This window comes from Cucurbita pepo, chromosome 10, assembly GCF_057944985.1.
Source record: "Cucurbita pepo subsp. pepo isolate OVF chromosome 10, ASM5794498v1, whole genome shotgun sequence".
Classification (NCBI taxonomy): Eukaryota; Viridiplantae; Streptophyta; class Magnoliopsida; order Cucurbitales; family Cucurbitaceae; genus Cucurbita; species Cucurbita pepo.
In genome coordinates, this window is record NC_141807.1 from 17,644,802 (window position 1) to 17,664,233 (window position 19,432).

Consider the following 19,432-nt stretch of genomic DNA (forward strand, 5'->3'; position numbering starts at 1 on the left):
TTTCAAAATAGTAAAATAAGAATTTCTAATCCGGTTACAAAGAATTTCTAATGATGCTACAACAATTATACGGTGGATGATATGATTTACCTGACATGTTATTCATATTTTCGAAAATATGAAACTCCCAAAAATTCGAACAATATGTCGGGTACAATCTTGATACGACTTAAAAAATTGAAATCTAAGTTACAATCTCATCATCCACCGTGAAGTTCTCATGGCACGATTCAGAAATCTTGCGTAAACATTAAAATATAGAGAAAGAATAGATTGTATATACAGTTACAAACTTTCTTTATGTAATTGTAATGAAAACTACATAAATGGTTACATAAACCGAATTCTATTGCTTCAATTTTCTTCTCATTTACTAAAAACATATGAGTATATGATCTGCTACTATATATAAAACAAATGAAAGAATGTGACCAGGCGATCGACTAGCTTCCCGTCCAGCTCGACCTGGCTATAAATTAAATACGTTCTCAACAACGAGCTTAGTACATTTTCATTCAAAGTTTGTCTCATCTTCTGCAAAGATATTATATATAAAGTCACGAAACCGCTTTGAGTATTGCTTAGGATCGACAGCTGATATCGAAGTTGGATCGTATTGAATGGACTTGTAGGCATGCTCAAGCTTCTTGCTAATGTCATAATCTTGAAGTATGTCAATGATACCAAAAAACATAACCACATCATAATATTCTCCTGTTGGCTCTCCAACTAGTTGAAACTCGCAGTCACTTCTTCTCACGGTTTGTTCGACTCGAGCAGGCATGTTTACGCCCAATTTGATACTCGACCATCTACAAGTTCAAAAACGGAGTATGTTGAGTTATGAATCCATTTTTACTGAATCAATCAATAGAGATTTCACCTGGATGGATCTAGGAAGAGTTGATCCAAGTCGACTCTCGATAGACGAGGAGCTGCATCATTCTCGGATCCACCTGAAAAAGATGCATTTCGTAATTTGGTGAGGGAGAGAGAGGCTATATTGTAGTCAATAGTTTATCATATATATCATATTTGATATTTTATTGTAAGCAAATATCTAGATATTTGATTTCTATTACGGCATACCATAGATATCATGTTTGTTCTTTTATTATAGGCAAATAGCTTGTATCCATTATTGTTATTTCCATTTATTGTTATTTTCATATCCTTTGTAATTTATTTGATTCTCTAAATGATTATAAATAGAGAACTTTCTACATCATTTAGGAGCGGTGGTTTTAGCAAATATTTTCAAATGACAGAGGGAAGAAAAGAAAGAGCAAAAAAAACCTGTAGGAGTGCGAGTCCCGGAAGGTATAAATTCACCTGCGGCTGAAGTTTCCCTAAAGTGAAGACCAACAAGAAGACTATAATCCATAATTCTTTCTTGTTCGAGAAACTCACAGTCCCGATCAATTTGCCTACAAGAAAGTCGATAAACAAACATCAAAATGAGACACGAAAAGGTGTTAGGATCGTTGGGAGGGAGTTTCACGTTGACTAATTTAGGGAATGATCATGAGTTTATAAGTAAGGAATACATCTCCAATGGTATGAGGCCTTTTGGGGAAGCCCAAAACAAAACCGTGATAGCTTATGCTCAAAGTAAAAATATCATACCATTGTGGAGATTCATCATTCCTAACATGGTATTAGAGTCATGCTCTTAATTTAGTCATGTCAATAGAATCATAAGTGTCGAACAAAGAAATTGCTAGCCTCGAAGGTGCAGTCAAAAGTGACTCATGTGTTGAACAAAGGATGTACTTTGTTTGAAGGCTCCAGAGAAACGAGTTGAGCTTCGATTAAGTGGAGGTTGTTCGAGGGCTACATAGACCTTAGGAAAGGCTCTATGGTATATTTTGTTCGAAGGTAGGATTGTTGAGGATGGATGGGAGGGAGTTCCACATTGGCTAATTTAAGGAATGATCATGGATTTATAAGTGAGGAATACATCTCTATTGGTATAAGACTTTTTTGGGAAGTCTAGAGCAAAACCACACGTGCTTATGCTCAAAGTGGACAATATCATATCATTGTGTGAAGTATAGACTTTCACCTGCAAAACTCTTGAAACCATGATTTTTGAAGTCGGAATATGAAGTTAAGATCGAGGTCCTTAAGGATGGTGGTTTCGTCAATCTCACTCTCAGGCTTATCTGTTGTGCGTCCAAGAATTGACCCTTTCAAGTCAAACCGTCGGTGAATGGAATATTCCGAGCAGAAAAGGTTTCCCATAATGATGAACCTTACCTATGTTTAGAACATAGGAATCACTCATAGAATTTAGAACACAATAAAGTTTGTTGCAAACAAATGTTGATTTACCTTCTTTTGGATAGGCCCGGTTAATTTAACACAATGAAGACCATAGAATTTGGTTACCAAAGTGGTCTCAAAGGCTCTCACATGGTTATAATAGGCAGATAGCATTCTTATCAAAACCTGCAAAATGAGGCCAAATTATAAGAGCCATTGTTGATTTAAAAATGAACAATGCAAGAAAACCCTATCTCACTTTCGCTTCCGACTTCTTCATTGTCTTGATCATATATCGGTCGTCATTGGTCAAGTAGAAGAAGCTACCACTTTTACCAGGAGACGAGAGTTCTCGAAGAGCGTCGTTCCCACAAATCGATAGCATATAATCAGCTGGATCTACCTTGAACAATTTCCTCAGAGTTCTGATTACGAATGACAATATCCATTAACAAGTCTATGAAACATCTATAACAATTTTGAAATTTTGGTAAACAAATCAACTAGATTTTTGTGAGATCCTACATCGGTTGGGAGGATAACAAAACATTCTTTACAAGGGTGTAGAAACTTCTCTCTAGCATATGCGTTTTAAAAACCTTGAGTGAAAGCCCGAAAGGAAAAGCTCAAAGAGGACAATATGTGTTAGCTGTGGGTCATTACAAATGATATCACAGCTAGACACTAGGCGATGTGCCAGCGAGGAGGTTGAGCCCCAAAGGGGATTGACACCAGACAGTGTACTATCAAGGATGCTAGGTCCCAAATGTGGGTAGATTGGGGGGTCCCACATCAATTAGAGAAGGGAATGAGTGCCAGCGAAGACACTAGGGGTTGAGCCCTGAAAGGGGGTGGACACGAGACGGTGTACCAGTAAGGACGCTAGGCCCCAAAAGGGGTGAATTGGGGGGTCCCACATCGATTAGAGAAGGGAACGAGTGCCAGTGAGAACACTGGGGTTGAGCCCCAAAGGAGGGTGGACACAAGACGTGTACCAGCAAGAACGCTGTGCCACAAAAGGGGGTGGATTAGGGGTGTCCCACATTTGGCTCCAAAGGGGGTGGATTAAAGGGGTCCAATGAGTGCCAGCGAGGACACTGGGGGTTGAGCCCCAAAGGGGGTGGACACGAGACGATGCACCATCAAAGACGCTAGGCCCTAAAAGAGAGTGGATTGCGGGGTCCCATATCAATTAGGAAGGGAACGAGTGCAAGCAAGGACGCTTGACCCCGAAGGGAGATGAATTGTGAGTCTGATGATGAACGACAACATCCATTAAATAATCTATGAAACATCTATAAGATTTTAAAAAAATTCTATAAACAAATCAATAAGATTCTCGACGAATGCCGAACGTAAACCTAACCGTTCCTTTCACACATCTTCTATCCATTTCTCTAAGCATTGTACTAAACTACTGATCTTCTTCCAAAGAGTAAATGTAAGAAAAGGAAGGAATAGGCATTGTACCTGAAAACTAATGGGCAATAGTCCTTCCATTTGAACTCACATGACTGGTGGGGTGGAGTGTACTTGCTTCCTTCCGAAGGAAATTTAGTCCAAACTTTTTCCTTGGGATCAAAAGCTGAAGGCTTCAAGTCGAGCGACGCAGCCGGGGCGGGTCGTCCTACCGAATGCCTAATCAATCCTCACATAAACATACTAAGAGTTAAACAAAATAGTCACAATAGAATTGAAAAATACAACCAAACTACCTGATCCCAAGCTGCAAATTAAGCATTAGATCATAGTTCTTATGCCCTTTACAAATTGTCTCTCCTTGCCTCTTACAAGACCTTGGCTTCTTCATTGACATCCCAAATCCTTCCTTCTCCAAATTCATCGCCAACATATACTCCGCCACATCGCCCCGACCTCCCGCCGACGACGTCCTCTCACTACAACAACCCATCACATAATCATCCCCCTCCCCGCCACACCACATTTGCATTCTATCAAACGGCTTCTCCACATCGATACTCACCCGACCATCAACCGACATCCTTCTCGGCTTCCCTCCGTCGTCCCCTTTCGACGACCGCCATACCGCGAGCTTCTTCTGCGACGGCAAAAGCGACACCTTCTCCCCATGACATATCTTGCAATCACTAAAATCAACATTGTAAACATCTTGTGGATCCCATAACACATTCCCTGATGAAACAGATGGGTAATAACTCCCATTTTGTTCTTCCGGATCTCTACTCCAATACCCCACATAGAAGCTCCCATCAGGCCATTTGAATGTCCCATTCCCTCTAGGCAACCCACTTTCCCAATTCCCATCATACTTATTACCATTAGTCCAAACAAAGCTCCCTTTCCCACAAATCTCCCCATGCTTCCATTCCCCAACGTAATAGTTCCCATTCTTCCATTGATATCTCCCACTCCCTTCTTGCAAGCCCCTCCTCCAATCCCCATCATAACAATCCCCATTAGAGAAGTTCTTAACCCCATGGCCATGTTTCAAATTCATAACCCATTTCCCTTTATAAGTGTCCCCATTTGAGCCAGTATACACGCCATTCCCATCCATATAGCCACTCTTGAATTCCCCTTCATAGGTGGCTCCCGACGGCCAATTGAACCGCCCTCGCCCCATTGTTTTGCCTTTGCTCCATTCACCAATGTACATACACCCATCGGTCCATACGTACTTGCCTTGTCCGTGAGGGAAGTTGTTGCACCATTGGCCTGTGTAATAGTCGCCATTTGGGAGGATTTTCTCGGCGTGATAGACATCGTTGGAATTCAATTCAGTGTCTACCATGTCGCCAAGGCCTTCGATATCGCCGTCGTCGGCGTGAGCTACCGACATTGTGCCGAAGATGCTGTGGGCTCGCTTTTTGGCCGCTTGGGTTTTGCGTACCGTCGCTTCCCATGCCTTCAAAACGCCACTGTCTCTGCTCATACTTAGATTAAAACACGACAATTTGAAACACCCAGATGGGATTTTTGATTCAAAATCGTGATTTGGGATTTTTTTTGGATACCCAATTGTGAAAAATTGAAAATAGAATCGAATTTCGTGAGTTTTAAGGAATTATGGAACAATGAATGAATCAATCAATCAATCAATGGGACATTAGAACAGAAGAATCCCAAAATCTGTCTTTGTTTCTTTCTTTTTTTCTCTCTTTCTAACATAATTTCGTGTTTTGGGTGATGTTTTTTGGTTTTGTTGTTCTTGAGGTTATGAATTTGTGGACAAGAAATGCTAAAAAAGAAGGATTTGAATGAAAGGGAGAGAGTTCATCCGTTTGTTGTCCCAATTTCTGAAAACGGAATAAACGGTCGTGTCTATAAACTGCTGATGAACACTGATTCTTTGTTGGTTTTGGTTCCATTGAAATTGACTAACCAACCAAAGCTCTTTCTAAATGTGTAGTCCTTTCTAATTTTCCATGCTTGGACATTGGCATAGAACACATCATCTAGAGAGAGAAACAGAGAGAGAGAGACTCGTTCTTTTGTTCATCAAACATTTGACAAGTGGTGTTCTATATTTAGCATGATTTTGTGACATTTGGTCGTAAAACAATTTTGACTAAAGAATACTAAATGTTCTATCCTTGTGTTTTGTAGACAAGACAAGATACTCCGTTTGATTTCTTGGGATTTTGAGACATGCGTGTTGTTGGTATAGATAGTAACTTTCAATTCTTTTATTTTTCTTTTAATCATCTTATCCACAATATTATTTTCATTCAGATGTGATCTCAATCATTTATGTACTCTTCTTTTACTCGGGTGTTCACACACGTACTAGTTTCGACACAAATACTCACGGTGTCGATCGAAGGAAGAGCTTTCATGATATACAGTGATGTCTCCAATAAGGGATTGCAATGTATGTTGATGTAACATAGAGAAGTTGTGAGATCCCATATTGATTGGAGAGAAAAACGAGTACCAGCGAGAACGCTGGGCCTCGAAGTGGGGTGGATTGTGAGATCATCTCACATCAATTGGAGAGGAGAACAAATCATTTTTTATAAGGGTGTGAAAACATCTGCCTCATAGACATGTTTTAAAATTGTGAGGCTGACGACGATACGTAATGAGCTCAAACGGACAATATATGTTAGCGTGGGCTTGGGCTGTTACAAAATTGTGAGATCCCACATCGGTTGGAGAGGGGGACGAAACATTCTTTATAAGGGTGTGGAAAACTCTCCCTAATAGATGCGTTTTAAAACTTTGAGATTGGCAGCGATAAGTAAAAGGCCTAAGCAGATCTATTAGCGGTGGGCTTAGAATCTTAGAATCTTATTGTTCAAGTGCCTTAAAGCGAAGTTGGATGGATAATTTAATGCATGAATAAAATGTATCATGTTAATTAAAATTACGTGTTATTGAATTGAATGGTTATGTATGATTTACGTGATATGTTACACTCATGTCTAATCAACCATAACTTTGTATGAATATGTATATGTCTATAAGAGACATCATGGACCACAAATTTATTATAAAATTGTGATAGAAAGACTATGCATATGAATGCACATCTAGTTAGAAATTAAAATTGTGATTAGGTATGTTATTATGAAGTCTATGTAAAGAACGTTCAACCATGATATACAAAATTTACGAGGCTGTATAATCATGTACCGATATGATTGTCAATCTTATGAGATATTATCATTGTTTTAAGTGTCACGACCATACTCGTTTAGGGAGTGTTTCATGTTGCCGCATGCCCATTCCAAGCACTTTTACCTTACTTCTATGTTGGCTAGTTATTTATTTTATTATTATTATTATAGTTTAGGTGTGTATGAAGTTAGGGCACTCATATGGAACAAAAATCGAGTTAAGTCGAGCTCTCAATCGTGAGTTATAGCCGTTGAGTTTTTTGGTTTCCTACTCTCGAGTATCTTCCAAACACGAGAGCAATTCTCCACCATTTCCTTCAAACTTGTTCCTACAACTTCTAAATAAGATAATCCACAAGTTTTCGATTCCCTCAACCCCATTTCTCGGATAGTGGCAACCATTGAAGAAGTTCAAAGTAAGCTTGAAATTTCAATCCGAGCCTACACATAAAGTCATTGAGCAAGGCCAATACCATCCAGTTTCTACACATTTAATGTAACAGTTTAAACCCATCACTAGCAGATATTGTCCGCTTTGGCACGTTACATATCGCTGTCAGTCTTACGGTTTTAAAACGCGTCTACCAGAGAGAGGTTTCCACACCCTTATAAGGAATGTTTTGTTCTCCTCTCCAACCGATGTGGAAACTCAAATTCAAGGATTATTTTTGTAGAAGACCATGAAAAGAATTAACCCAAGGAACATGCTCAATGGAAGAAAGTTAGTTTTGGTTTCAAATTGGGGGTAAGTATCGAATTTGCATATACGATCCATTTTTCTTCAAATTGAGCATTTCGGTAGCTTCAAAGGATTAAGTTAAGTAACTTTGATGAAGAAATCAAGAGCTAAAACGTCCTAGATTGAGTTGCCTAAGAAGTCAATTCTCTATGTTTTCAAGTGAGCTGTAGACCCAGAAGAACTTCTCAAAATTAAGGTCACACACTAAAGACATTTCTCCAAACCAATTCCTTTAGCTAGAGGGATGAAGAAATCGGACCCTAAAAACCTTTAGAAATGTTGTTATGAACATCAATGTGAGAACATGTTACCATAGACGGTGCTACCATAGACGAGTCTAGTCAGATAAGTTTTATTTTGAAAACTCTCTCCAAGAGTTTTCTTCCTTTCCTAAGTAATGTCGTTAGGAAATTAGTTAAAACTTCACTAATCTTCTCAATGAACTACAAACCATTAAGTTTATGATGAAAAAGGGAATAGTGTAGAGGCCGATGTTGTCACTTCTAGTATGCTCAAATTTAGAGGTTCGACCTATGAAAATAATTCTAGTGAGAATAAGAGTTTTCATTGCAAGGAAACGAAGATGGTCACTAGAAAAGAAACTACCATAATGCCTAGACGAAAAGAAGACATGAAATAAAGGTAAATATGATTTACATAGTTTTTAATCTTATTTAGTGACAGGTGCTAAATTTCCGTGGATAATTGATTTGGGAGCTACTAATCATGTTTGTTCTTCTTTCTCGGAAAGTGACTCTTGGAAGTAGTTAGACGACGGAGAAATGATCATGAAAGTAGGCCTCGGGGATATTGTGATAGCAATAATTGTCGAAAATGTCTCAAAATAACTTTATTTACTTTTAGAAATCATACTTTTGGTTCTTATGATGAAGAGGAAGCTAATTTCAGTTTCATGTTTAGCTAATCAATTCCTTCCTTAAATTTTTACGTTGACAAAGTTGTTTTTTTGAGATTTGTTCTACATTTGTTGAAAATAACATGGTGTATTAAGGCCGTTGGTACGTAAGATACTTCAAAAAAAATCTGTCTTTGGCATCTAAGGGTAGGTCACATCAATTTAGATAGAATTGAAAAATTATTAACGAGCGGTCCTCTCACTAAACTAGAGTTGGACATTTTACAAGTTTGAGAATTCTGATTAGAAGGAAAGATGACTAAAAGACGTTTTTACGGGAAAATATATAACGCCAAAGAATTCTTATAATTTATACCTTCATATCTGTTTTGTTCGATGAATGTTAAAGTTAGAGGAGGGTATGAATATGACATCTCCTTTGTAGATAATTTTAGATATGATATTTTTTCCTAATTCAATACAAGTTTGAAGTTTTTGAAAAGTTCAAGGAGTACAAGAATGAAGTTGAGAATCTATTAGATAAATTCATCAAAAAACACTTCGATCAGATCACGGTGGAGAGTACATAGATCTGAGTTTCGAAAATTATTTGATAGAAAATGGAATAACAATCCAATTCTCAACTTTTGGAACACATCAACAAAATGGTGTTTTAGAAAGGAGAAACAAAACTTTATTAGACATGGTTCATCCCATGATGAATATGCTCTACTACCAAATTTCTTTTGGGGATATGTAGTGGAGACTGCATTATACCTACATTCATCTAAAAGTGTAATTGTGGCATCTTTTGAATTGTGGAAAGGTCGTAAAGTTAATTTACAAAACTTTATAATTTGGGGATGTCTAGCGCATATGCTGAAAACACAATCGCGCATATGCTGAAAACACAATCAAAGAAATTGGAACATCATTCTAAAGTATGCCAATTTGTAGGTTATCCAAAGAGATTAGAGGTTACTTCTACTAAAAAAAAATAAAGTATTTGTATTGAAAAACATTACTTTCTTAGAGGAAGATATGTGAAACCTTGGAGTAAAATGAATTAAATTCCAATGAAACTACTCATGCGAGAGGTTGACAATTCCCTCACTTTTGATAGGTAGATACATTCATGTCAAGAATTGATAATGTCTTGTCGTAGGGGAAGAGTTATGAACCAACTAACGGTTACATGGGCTTTACTTTAGCTCAACTTTTCACAACGATGGTAACATCAAGGATTCATTGTCCTTTAAAGGGGGCAATTAATGATGTTAACCATGATGAATGAATTGAAGCTATGAACATTGAAATAGAATCCGTGCACTCAAATTTAATCTAGGAACTTGTAGATCCTCGTGATGCGGTAAAATCTATAAGTTGTAAATGGATTTACTAAAGAAAATGAGAAGTGGATGGAAAGGTACAGACCTTTAAAATTAGACTCGTGGCAAAAGGAGTTGGCAACAAAAGAGAAAGTGTTGCCATGTTAAAGTCTATTTGCATTCTCTTATATCCATTGACACATATTTTAACTATAAGATATGAAAAATTGATGTGAAGACTGCTTTTCTAAATGGCAACATCTACATGACTCAATTAGAGAGGTGTGTAAACCAAGGTCACGAGCAGAAGGCTTACAAGCTTAAGAGATCTATTTTTCGATTAAAACAAGTATCAAGATCCTCGAACATTAGATTTGACAATATGGTCAAATTTTATGGCTTTGAGCAAAATGTTGATGAACCTTGAGTATACTAGAAAAACAGCAAGAAAACAATAGCTTTTCTTATCGAGTATGTGATATCTTACTCATTGAAAATGATATAGGCTATTTTGCTAGCTAACCAATTTCAAAGGAAAGATATGGGAAAAGAACCGTGTTACAGGAATCCAAATTATAAGTAATTATAAAAATAAAATGCTCGTCTTATCTCACGCATCCTTTATTAACAAGATTCTTGTCAAGTATTCGATGAAGAATTCCAAAAAAGACAATTTTCCTTTGAGGCATGGAATTACATGGTCTAAGCAATAATGTCCTAAGCCACCTCAAGAAGTTGATATGAGAAGGATTCTTTATGTCTTAGTTGTAGTAGTCTAATGTATACAATGTTGTGTATAAGACTTGACATATGTTATGCAATAGGGATTGTCACTAGATATCAGTCAAACCTTAAGTATAATCACTCGATAGTAATTAAAATGATCCTCAAATACTTAGGAAAAACGAAGAATACACAAGATATACGAACTTCGATTTTTAAACTGATGCGGATTCGAGAAAATTCACATCATGATTAGTGTTTACCTTATGTGGAGGAGCATCAAGCAAGAATGTATTGCAGACTCTACAATCGAAGTTGCGTACATCGCTACATGTGAAGCAACAAAATATGGGTAAACCTATCACACTTAGTGTGATAATAGTGGTGTTGTGGCAAACTCTAAAGCTAAAGAGGGAAACATATAGAGGAAAATATCATATCAATAGAGAGATTGTGCAAAGAGAAGATGTGGCTGTCATAAAGATAGCCTAAGCAAACAACTATGTTGATCCGTTTATAAATGCTCTCCAGGCTAAAGTGTTTGAGGGTCATCTATAAGGTCTAGGTCTACAGAATATGTTTCACCTACTCTAACGCAAGTGGGAGAAAATATTAGGTATATGGTATGCCCTAGAACACATATCGTAAGTCTTACTCGTTTTATTGTAAGTGGGAGATTGGTGTGATTTGTGCCCTAAAGCTAGTGGTTTTTGTAATTGAACCTTTTTTTATTTATGAATGAAATAATTTTTTATTTTCTATTTTGTGTAACATTATCGAATATTGTATAAAATTCAAGATTATTATGTTAAACTTGAACAACATATAAATGACATATAAAAGAATCATGTTCAAGTAATAATGTAAATAGTCGAGAGTATATAGATAAAGATGAGTGCCTTATCCTCGTAACATTATTGATTCGTTACTAATGGTTTGATCCAAATCGTTTCATGTGGAGATATGTGAGTAAGGGTATCCTATACAATGAGTTTTTAGAAGACTGGACAACTAAACAATTAATCTCTCATTATAAACGTGATGATCATTAGCAACTCGATCTTAATCTTGAGTGAGTTATGAACTCTTGCTTGTGAGGGTTTGTCTTTTGTTTTGCATTGGTAAAAATAACTTTCGTAGCTTATTCATATGCCTAAGAACATAATTCACGAGATGGAATTCACTTTTCCCACATAGAGTAAGCATAAGAGTAATCCCCTTAAGTGTTCATTTTGAGACTTGAACAATGAGCCCCACCTTTTACTTAACCCGAGAGAGACTTAATTTATGATTGGATCATAAACAAATTATTCATTAGAGAATTACTGATACTTAAGGTGAAAGTTATAATTATAGATATAAAATAGATTTTTGACCGAACTATAATTACGACTAACTTATAAAATATCGACTTGCTTGTAATGATCATGCTTCAACAACTTTTACAAATAGTTTTAAATTATATTATATATTCAAATTAAGTTATAAAATCTTAATTAAATGTTTCAAAATAAATAAATAAATAAATATTGAACAAACTAACATTTTACTCTGATTAAAAACAAAAATTTGAATACACAGCTCGAACGATCTAACCCAACTCGGATTGGTTTAAGATAATTTTTTTTAATAAATTATCGACACTTTTTAAACGTTTAAAAAAAAGGATTAGTATAAATAAAGGTTAATTAATGTGTATTATTTGTATCTAAATAATATAAAGTTTTAAATATTGACCTTTTAAGGGTTTTGTTTGGTTGTGATGTTGAGTTACATCATATTCCATGGCTCACCCAATTCCCTTTCCCTTCGATCCTTTCCCCAACTTGCTCAAATTACCCTAACCAAACAAAAAAGGTACAGTTTGGGTCCATTAATTTCATGAAAAATCAAAATCAAAATATTTTTTTTAAATATTTTATAAAATTTTAAATATCAACTTGCACTATGAACTTCATAATTCAATTTTTTTCCTAATTTTTTCGCGAAATTAAATATAAAAACATATATAATATATGATAATTAATAGTTGTTATTCTCTAATTTCATATACAAAATATGCAAAAATTAAAGAGATAATTTAAAGATTTTCGCCACTTTTTCACCTTGCATAAGATTCATACAAAACCGCCGTTGCCGCCGCCGCCGGAAGCAGCGCAGGGTAGTTTCCGATCACCGGAGGGGGGAAAATCAGATCTTCAATGTCATCATAGAAAGAGCCAAGAAAGGGGTCATCCTCCATTGGAATCTCAACAGTAAGTGAAGGGTTGTTATTCATCATCAGATCAGCATCCGCCGTGGTGTGGTGGATGTCGGGGGAGGCGGCGGCGTCGCGTACGGCGGCGGCGGGTGGGAAGTTAGAGGGGTCGGGAAAGTCGGCGTCTTGGCCGGTGAGTTGTTGGACCAAAGCCATGAATCCAGATGCGCTGATTTGAACCTTCATGGGGTTGGATATGTACACGACTTTGATGGGTTTGTTTTTGTTGGGTTGTTTGGTTTTCTTTGTGGGCTTTCGCCGGTGGACGCCGTCGAGGAGTCTGTGGCTGTTTCCGGTGCCGGTGCCGGTGCTGCCGTCCATTTTGGAAGGGAAAAAGAAGGGTTTTTTCTTTTGGGGTGTGAGAGAGAAGGAGAGAAAGTGAAGGAAAATATAGGGATTGGGATAGGGAGGAAACCGACAAGAAATTAATTGGGGAAGAAGGAAAGCCAAGCGCCGACAACCAGCGTTTGAGGGGAACGTATTTTGGACAAATTTAAGGACATACCACTCAAATAACGTTTACCGACTTATAATATATCACTAATATCGGTTACAACAGTGGTGTGTTCTTGACGTTTAGAATAATCTTAAAAGTAAGGTAAGATACATTTAGGTTGTCACTCTATTTTCTACTTGGTCGGTTGACCCAACCAAAGCAATGTCAACCTTAAAACCAACACAAATTTTTTATTTTCTAAAAGTTTATTTTTTATTTTCTAAAAGTTTAACGAACCCAAAAAAAATCTAACCTAACCCAAATTTTATGATTTTGGTTTGGTAGTGTTGATATGTCGAATTCTTTTTGATTCTTTCCTACCATTTTCAACTTTTCAAAAAAATTTAACATTAATCTGACTATTTTTTAACTAGTTTAAATTATTTGAAGTCAAGTTTATACACTGCTGTGAAAAATAAGAATTAGCTCGTTTAAATTGTAGAAAATTAGGTTTAGGTGGTTTAAAAGTTAAATTAGGTTTAAAATTTTAAATGAGTTGGAATAAGTTTAAATTATTTTATGCAAAATTAGGTTTAGCTAGTTTAAATTATTTTATGATAAATTAGGCTAGTCAATTCGGGTAGAATTCTAATTATGATTGTAGTCCTCGTTAAAGTACAATTAAATTTCGAAGAGCAATGTTAAGCTAGCATCAAGAGGTCGTAGTAGCTTCAACCTAGACCAACTAAATAAGTGACTCTATATCGATCTGATTGGAAGAATTGTTTTATGTATGATGATGCATGTCTAGTGGCTTTGCATATGTTATGTGGGTGATATGCTTTGTGATGTGATGTCATTTTATTAATGTATAGTTATATGTATGTCAAATTATATGATTGTATAAATGCACAATAAGCTATGTGATGTATGAGATGTCATGATGCATTATGATGTGTTATGTTAAACAATGATATGTTATGACATGCTATGAAATATTTTAAAATAAAGATAGTTAGGAAGCACAACCCATGCTATGATTGAAAGTTATGTTATGAATGAAATGATTTATGAAAGTTTATGCATGCATATTAGTGAGCGTAATATAGAAGGAAAGAATGGGTTATCTTGCATGATTTATTACAATGGAAAATATGGGACCTCATGCATAATTGTACGTTCACGTGCATTGGGATACTTTTCCTTTATGATGAGTACGGACAAGTACACTATGAGACTGAAATGATCATCATGTTTATCATGATGCTACGACGGTCGCTATTCCCTCCGAGTATCCGACAACAGCCTAGAGAAGTTACCCTGACGAGCAGAACCAGGAGGTGTGCGAGCCCGCCTTGTGGGCCCATGCTCGTACGTGTGGGTCATGTGTACAAGTACTACACATCCAATTTGACCAGACTGGAAAGCCACCTAAGAGAAGATGATTTTAAATGATAGGTCCCATCATCTGCATGCTCATAAGTGTGCTCGTACGTGTGAGTATCCAATGCCTTTTTCATTAAACGATTTAGAAGATAAACCTCATGTCGTATTGCCTCACCCCAAAAAATCGTCGTGATTTGCATGTTCTTGAGTAAGCTTATCATGATATTCATTACGGTGTTATTTCTTCATTTAAATATACCATTTTTTTTTTTTTTGGAATGTACGGTGTAATGAGTTGACATTTGATACCTTCCTCTTCATAAAACTTTAAGAAGTTCTACGATAAGAACTTGCCACATTGGTCGGTGCACACGTTTTTTGAGCTTGTGATTAGACTTGTTTTTAACAAGTCTTTTGAACTTCTTGAACGCATATAATGTCTCCCCTTTTTCTTTGAGCATGTATACCCACATCCAATGACTATAATCGTCAACAAGTAAGAAAAAAATACTTATTGTCAGTAATCGATGATGGAGTGATCGAGCCACATATATCTACATGCATAAGTTGCAATGCATTCTTCGTACCCTTTATGTACCTGACCGAAACTTGCCCCAGTAATGCTTTTTGAGAGAGAGGAGCGAAGAGCAACCCAGACAGACCCCCATTTCCACTCAATTTATACCAGAGTGGATGACTCGAATAGCTCGTAGCATGATGTCGTACCGGAAGCAGCAACTCTATGATCTAAGAATGAAAGCGCGGTGGCCTTGGCTTCTGCCTCTATTAGGGGGCGGGAGCCCAACTAAAGAACGTATTCGCTACAAGATTCATTTTCCCATAAGGGATTTGCCTTTTCTATTGATTCATACGGATTGGATCAAAAACAATTCTTGAATGAGGTATTCAACTCTAGGGATGAATCGAAAAAGAAATATTTATTGGTTCTACCTCCTATTTTTTTATGAAGAGAATGAATCTTTTTATCGAAGGATCAGGAAAAAATGGGTCCGAACCTCCCCGGAAATGATTTGGAAGATCCAAAATAAAAAATAGTGGTGCTTGACCTTCCGATCAGTTCCTTGCTTTCCCCTTTCCTGAGGCTTTGTTTGACTGCATCCTATCTAAATCTATTAGTTTCTTCGTTATTTGTAACCTTTACTTTATAGTCGTATCTACTTGAATAAGAAAGCACTCTTAGTTCAGTTCCGTAGAATGTGGGTATGGTTGCTCAACACAAAAATGTGAGCTGGAAATGGTAATCTTGCTTGTTCGAAGACTAGACAACTTTCGCATAGTTGGTTCTGATTTATGATTTTGGGTAGGTATTAAGATATGATATTTTGGATATATATTTTAATAATTAGTTAGAGTATATCTGAGATATTTTGGGGAGTTGTTAGTAGTATATTTTATCTTAGATTTGTTTAAAGTTATATATATTTTTTTTCTATTTTTAGGTATTAGTTGATAGTTTGTATCCTATCTAAACGTGATAGAATGAAATCATACTTTTTATCCCAATTCCATTTCTATTTCTCATTCTTAACATGGTATCAGAGCACCGATCTTGGTGTTCTTAAATATCAAAATTTCTTTCATGGAGGAATCAGCCAAATCCAGCTTCAAAATTTCGGATGTTGATTTAACACATCCTTACTATATTCATCACTCTGATTAGCCAGGATATTCACTTGTTCCATTCAAATTAAATTGAGCAAATTACCACTACTTGAGTAAATCAGTTATGCATGCTCTTATTGCTAAGAAGAAAATTGGTTTCATTGATGGCACAATTGAAGAACCGTCCCAAGATGCAAATTCAACCGAATTTGAACTCTGGAATCAGTGCAACAGTATGATAATATCTTGGTTAACTCATTCCATTGAAGCAGATATCGCTAAAGGCATTATTCACGCCAAGACAGCTTATCAAGTGTGGGTTGATCTTCACAATCAATTCTCACAAAAGAATGCTCCAGCAATTTTTCAGATACAAAACTCGATAGCAACGATGTCACAAGGAACCATGGCACTGTCAACATATTTCACCAAGCTCAAAGCACTCTGGGATGAACTGGAAGCGTACCGCACACCATTTACCTGTAATCAACGTCAAATACATATTGATCAACGCGAAGAAGACAAGTTGATGCAATTGCTCATGGGGCTCAATGAATCTTATAAAACGGTGAGATCTAACATATTGATGATGTCTCCATTACCTAATGTGAGGCAAGCCTATTCATTACTTGTACAAGAAGAGATGCAGCGTCAGGTAACTTCTGAACCTACTGAGAATTTCTCGATTGCATCAGCAGTGCAGAAGAAAACAACATATTCAAAATTCGCCAAGGACAAATCGTGTGAACACTGCAATAAAAGTGGTCATACAATCAATGAGTCTCGAATCCTTAAGTTTCACTGTAAGTTTTGTGATAGAAGGGGACATACAGAAGATTGGTGTCGACAGAAAAATAATTCTAGAAGGACAAGACAAGTCAATCAACACAATAATCGTGGATATTGATCATATGCAAATATGGCCGATGTTTCTCAGTTGAATACAGAAGAACAGTCACCTAATTCCATTCCAAATTTTTCTTCTGAGCAATTACGACAGATAGCACAAGCTTTATCTGCAATCAATCATCACCCTTCTGGTAATTCTGACAATCACATCAATGTTGCAGGTTTGTTTCCCATATCTACATTATCTATTAACTCTGCGAGTTCGAATTCATGGATTCTCGATAGTGGAGCTATGGATCATATAGTATCAAAATCTTCTGTTATGACTGAACCAAAGGCTACCATCATGTCTACAATAAATTTGCCTAATGGAGAGACAGCACGTGTGTCACATACTGGCAATATCTCCCTTAGCCCTAACCTTAAATTAAACAACGTTTTATGTGTGCCTTTATTCAATTTAAACCTAATGTCGATTAGTAAACTTACCAATAACTTGAAATGTTATGTCACCTTCTATCCTGATGCTTGTGTTATGCAGAACTTGGCTACGGGGAAGATGATTGGCTCGGGTAAACAATTTGGAGGCCTCTATCATATTTCTTCATCTCCAATCAAATCTTCAGCTCATCAAGTATCTCAATCATCTGATTTGTGGCATTTACGCCTAGGCTATCCTTCTTTTTCTCATTAGCTGATCAATTGCATCTTAATAATGCGAGTTATTCTCATAATTGTAGTATCTGCCCGTTAGCAAAACAAACTAGGTTGTCTTTCCCAAGAAGTTCAATAACAACTCATTCTGCCTTTGATTTGATACATTGTGATGTTTGGGGACCACATAAAATTCCTACCCATTTTGGTTTGCGTTTTTTTCTCACTATTGTTGATGATTTTAATCGATGTACTTGGGTTTTTCTAATGCAACATAAGTCAGAAGTACATCATTTCTTAATGAACTTTGTTAAATTTGTTCAAACCAATTTCATACTACTGTCAAGATAGTTCGATCAGACAATGGGACTGAGTTCCTATCTTTGCAACCATTCTTTACTTCTTGTGGCATTGAATTTCAGCGCATTTGTGTCTATACTCCATAACAAAATGAAGTCCTAGAACGTAAGCATCGTCATATCCTAAATGTAGCTAGGTCTCTTCTTTTTCAATCACAGGTTCCACTTAATTTTTGGGGAGAGTGCATTTTAATGACTGTTTATCTTATAAATAGAACGCCATCACCATTGTTATCTAACAAGACACCCTTTGAAGCACTCTACAAACGACCACCTACATTTCATCATCTTAAAGTTTTTGGTTGTAAATGTTATGCAACTATAGTACATCCTAAGCAAAAATTTGAACCTCGGGCAATTCCTTGTGTTTTCGTAGGATATCCTTGTGGTCATAAAGGTTATAAGTTGTATGACATGCAATCTCACAAATTCTTTATCAGCCGTCATGTTAAATTTTGTGAAGATAATTTTCCTTTTTCATCAGCTTCACAAACTTTGACATTAGCTCCCTCGACTCCTGTTGTACCACTTCATGATCCATCCTACTCAAACATCCATCATCCACCTTCTATTCCTTCACCTCTTATTCCTCCTTCACCTCCTATCCTTTCACCTACTACTTCGTCGTCTCCTCCACCTTCTCCAGATTCGCCCACTAATTCCAATCCTATCACACCTGATACCTCAGCTCCACTCTGACGTTCTACTCGTACTAAACAGCCTCCAGCTTGGCATAAGAATTATGAGATGTCTTCTGGAGCCAATCATTTAACCTCTAGCTCAAGTCCCGACACTAGCACCAGGTATCCCCTTCATCATTACCTTTCATTCTCTCGTTTTTCTCCTACTCAACGTGCTTTTCTAGTTCTTATTACATCCCAGACAGAACCTAAAACCTATGACGAGGCAGTTGGCGACCTGTTATGGCAGCAGGCTATGAATGATGAAATTGCAGCTTTGGAACGTAATCATACATGGTCTCTCGTTCCTCTACCACCTGGTCATAAAGCTATTGGTTGTCGGTGGGTGTACAAAATTAAATACAACTCTGATGGTTCTGTTGAACGTTATAAAGCTCAACTTGTAGCAAAGGGATACACTCAGGTTGAAGGTATTGATTACACAAAAACATTTTCCCCTACAGCGAAACTTACTACACTTCGTTGCTTACTCACTGTTGCTGCTGCTCGAAAATGGTTCACCCATCAGTTGGATGTTCAAAATGTCTTTCTCCATGGTAATCTAGACGAGGAAGTTTATATGTCTTTACCACTAGGTCTTCGCCGACAGGGGGAGAATATAGTATGTCGGCTCCATAAATCTCTTTATGGATTAAAACATGCTTCTCACAATTGA

At 36.8% G+C, this 19,432-nt stretch overlaps 2 protein-coding genes across 5 annotated transcripts; both read right to left on the bottom strand.

The window, feature by feature from the left end:
• Window positions 1-229: 229 nt before the first annotated feature.
• On the bottom strand, window positions 230-5,549 carry LOC111784887 (phosphatidylinositol 4-phosphate 5-kinase 4-like). Of its 2 annotated transcripts, none has more exons than XM_023665429.2 (8): window positions 3,981-5,549; window positions 3,736-3,903; window positions 2,525-2,690; window positions 2,335-2,451; window positions 2,066-2,259; window positions 1,333-1,427; window positions 884-956; window positions 230-812 (listed from the first exon to the last, which is right to left on the bottom strand). In XM_023665429.2, exons 1-8 carry the CDS (start codon window positions 5,177-5,179, stop codon window positions 512-514), a joined length of 2,313 nt encoding a protein of 770 aa, XP_023521197.2. In that variant the 5' UTR covers window positions 5,180-5,549; the 3' UTR covers window positions 230-511. The 2 variants fall into 2 exon arrangements, with proteins under 2 accessions (XP_023521197.2, XP_023521196.2); XM_023665428.2 differs by having other exon boundaries at window positions 1,297-1,427; window positions 3,981-5,548.
• Window positions 5,550-10,386: 4,837 nt separating this feature from the next.
• LOC111804304 (uncharacterized) lies at window positions 10,387-13,203 on the bottom strand. Of its 3 annotated transcripts, XR_015422623.1 has the most exons (3): window positions 12,618-13,203; window positions 12,250-12,352; window positions 10,387-10,839 (listed from the first exon to the last, which is right to left on the bottom strand). XR_015422623.1 is itself a non-coding variant. In XM_023689058.2 (2 exons), exons 1-2 carry the CDS (start codon window positions 13,088-13,090, stop codon window positions 12,343-12,345), a joined length of 483 nt encoding a protein of 160 aa, XP_023544826.2. In that variant the 5' UTR covers window positions 13,091-13,203; the 3' UTR covers window positions 12,226-12,342. The 3 variants fall into 3 exon arrangements, 2 of the variants coding, with proteins under 2 accessions (XP_023544826.2, XP_086983602.1); XM_023689058.2 differs by lacking the exon at window positions 10,387-10,839 and having other exon boundaries at window positions 12,226-12,352; XM_087127476.1 differs by lacking the exons at window positions 10,387-10,839; window positions 12,250-12,352 and having other exon boundaries at window positions 12,503-13,197.
• Between the last annotated feature and the right edge of the window lie 6,229 nt (window positions 13,204-19,432).

What these genes read in the sequence shown, in the direction of transcription:
- LOC111804304 (XM_023689058.2), bottom strand. Translation starts at nt 13,090, where the DNA reads ATGGACGGCAGCACCGGCACCGGCACCGGAAACAGCCACAGACTCCTC.
- LOC111784887 (XM_023665428.2), bottom strand. Translation starts at nt 5,179, where the DNA reads ATGAGCAGAGACAGTGGCGTTTTGAAGGCATGGGAAGCGACGGTACGC. An exon ending in TATTGCCCATTAGTTTTCAG is followed by an intron (nt 2,691 to 3,735) that starts GTACAATGCCTA and finishes ATTCGTAATCAG; the next exon opens with AACTCTGAGGAAATTGTTCA. An exon ending in CTCTTCCTAGATCCATCCAG is followed by an intron (nt 813 to 883) that starts GTGAAATCTCTA and finishes TTGAACTTGTAG; the next exon opens with ATGGTCGAGTATCAAATTGG.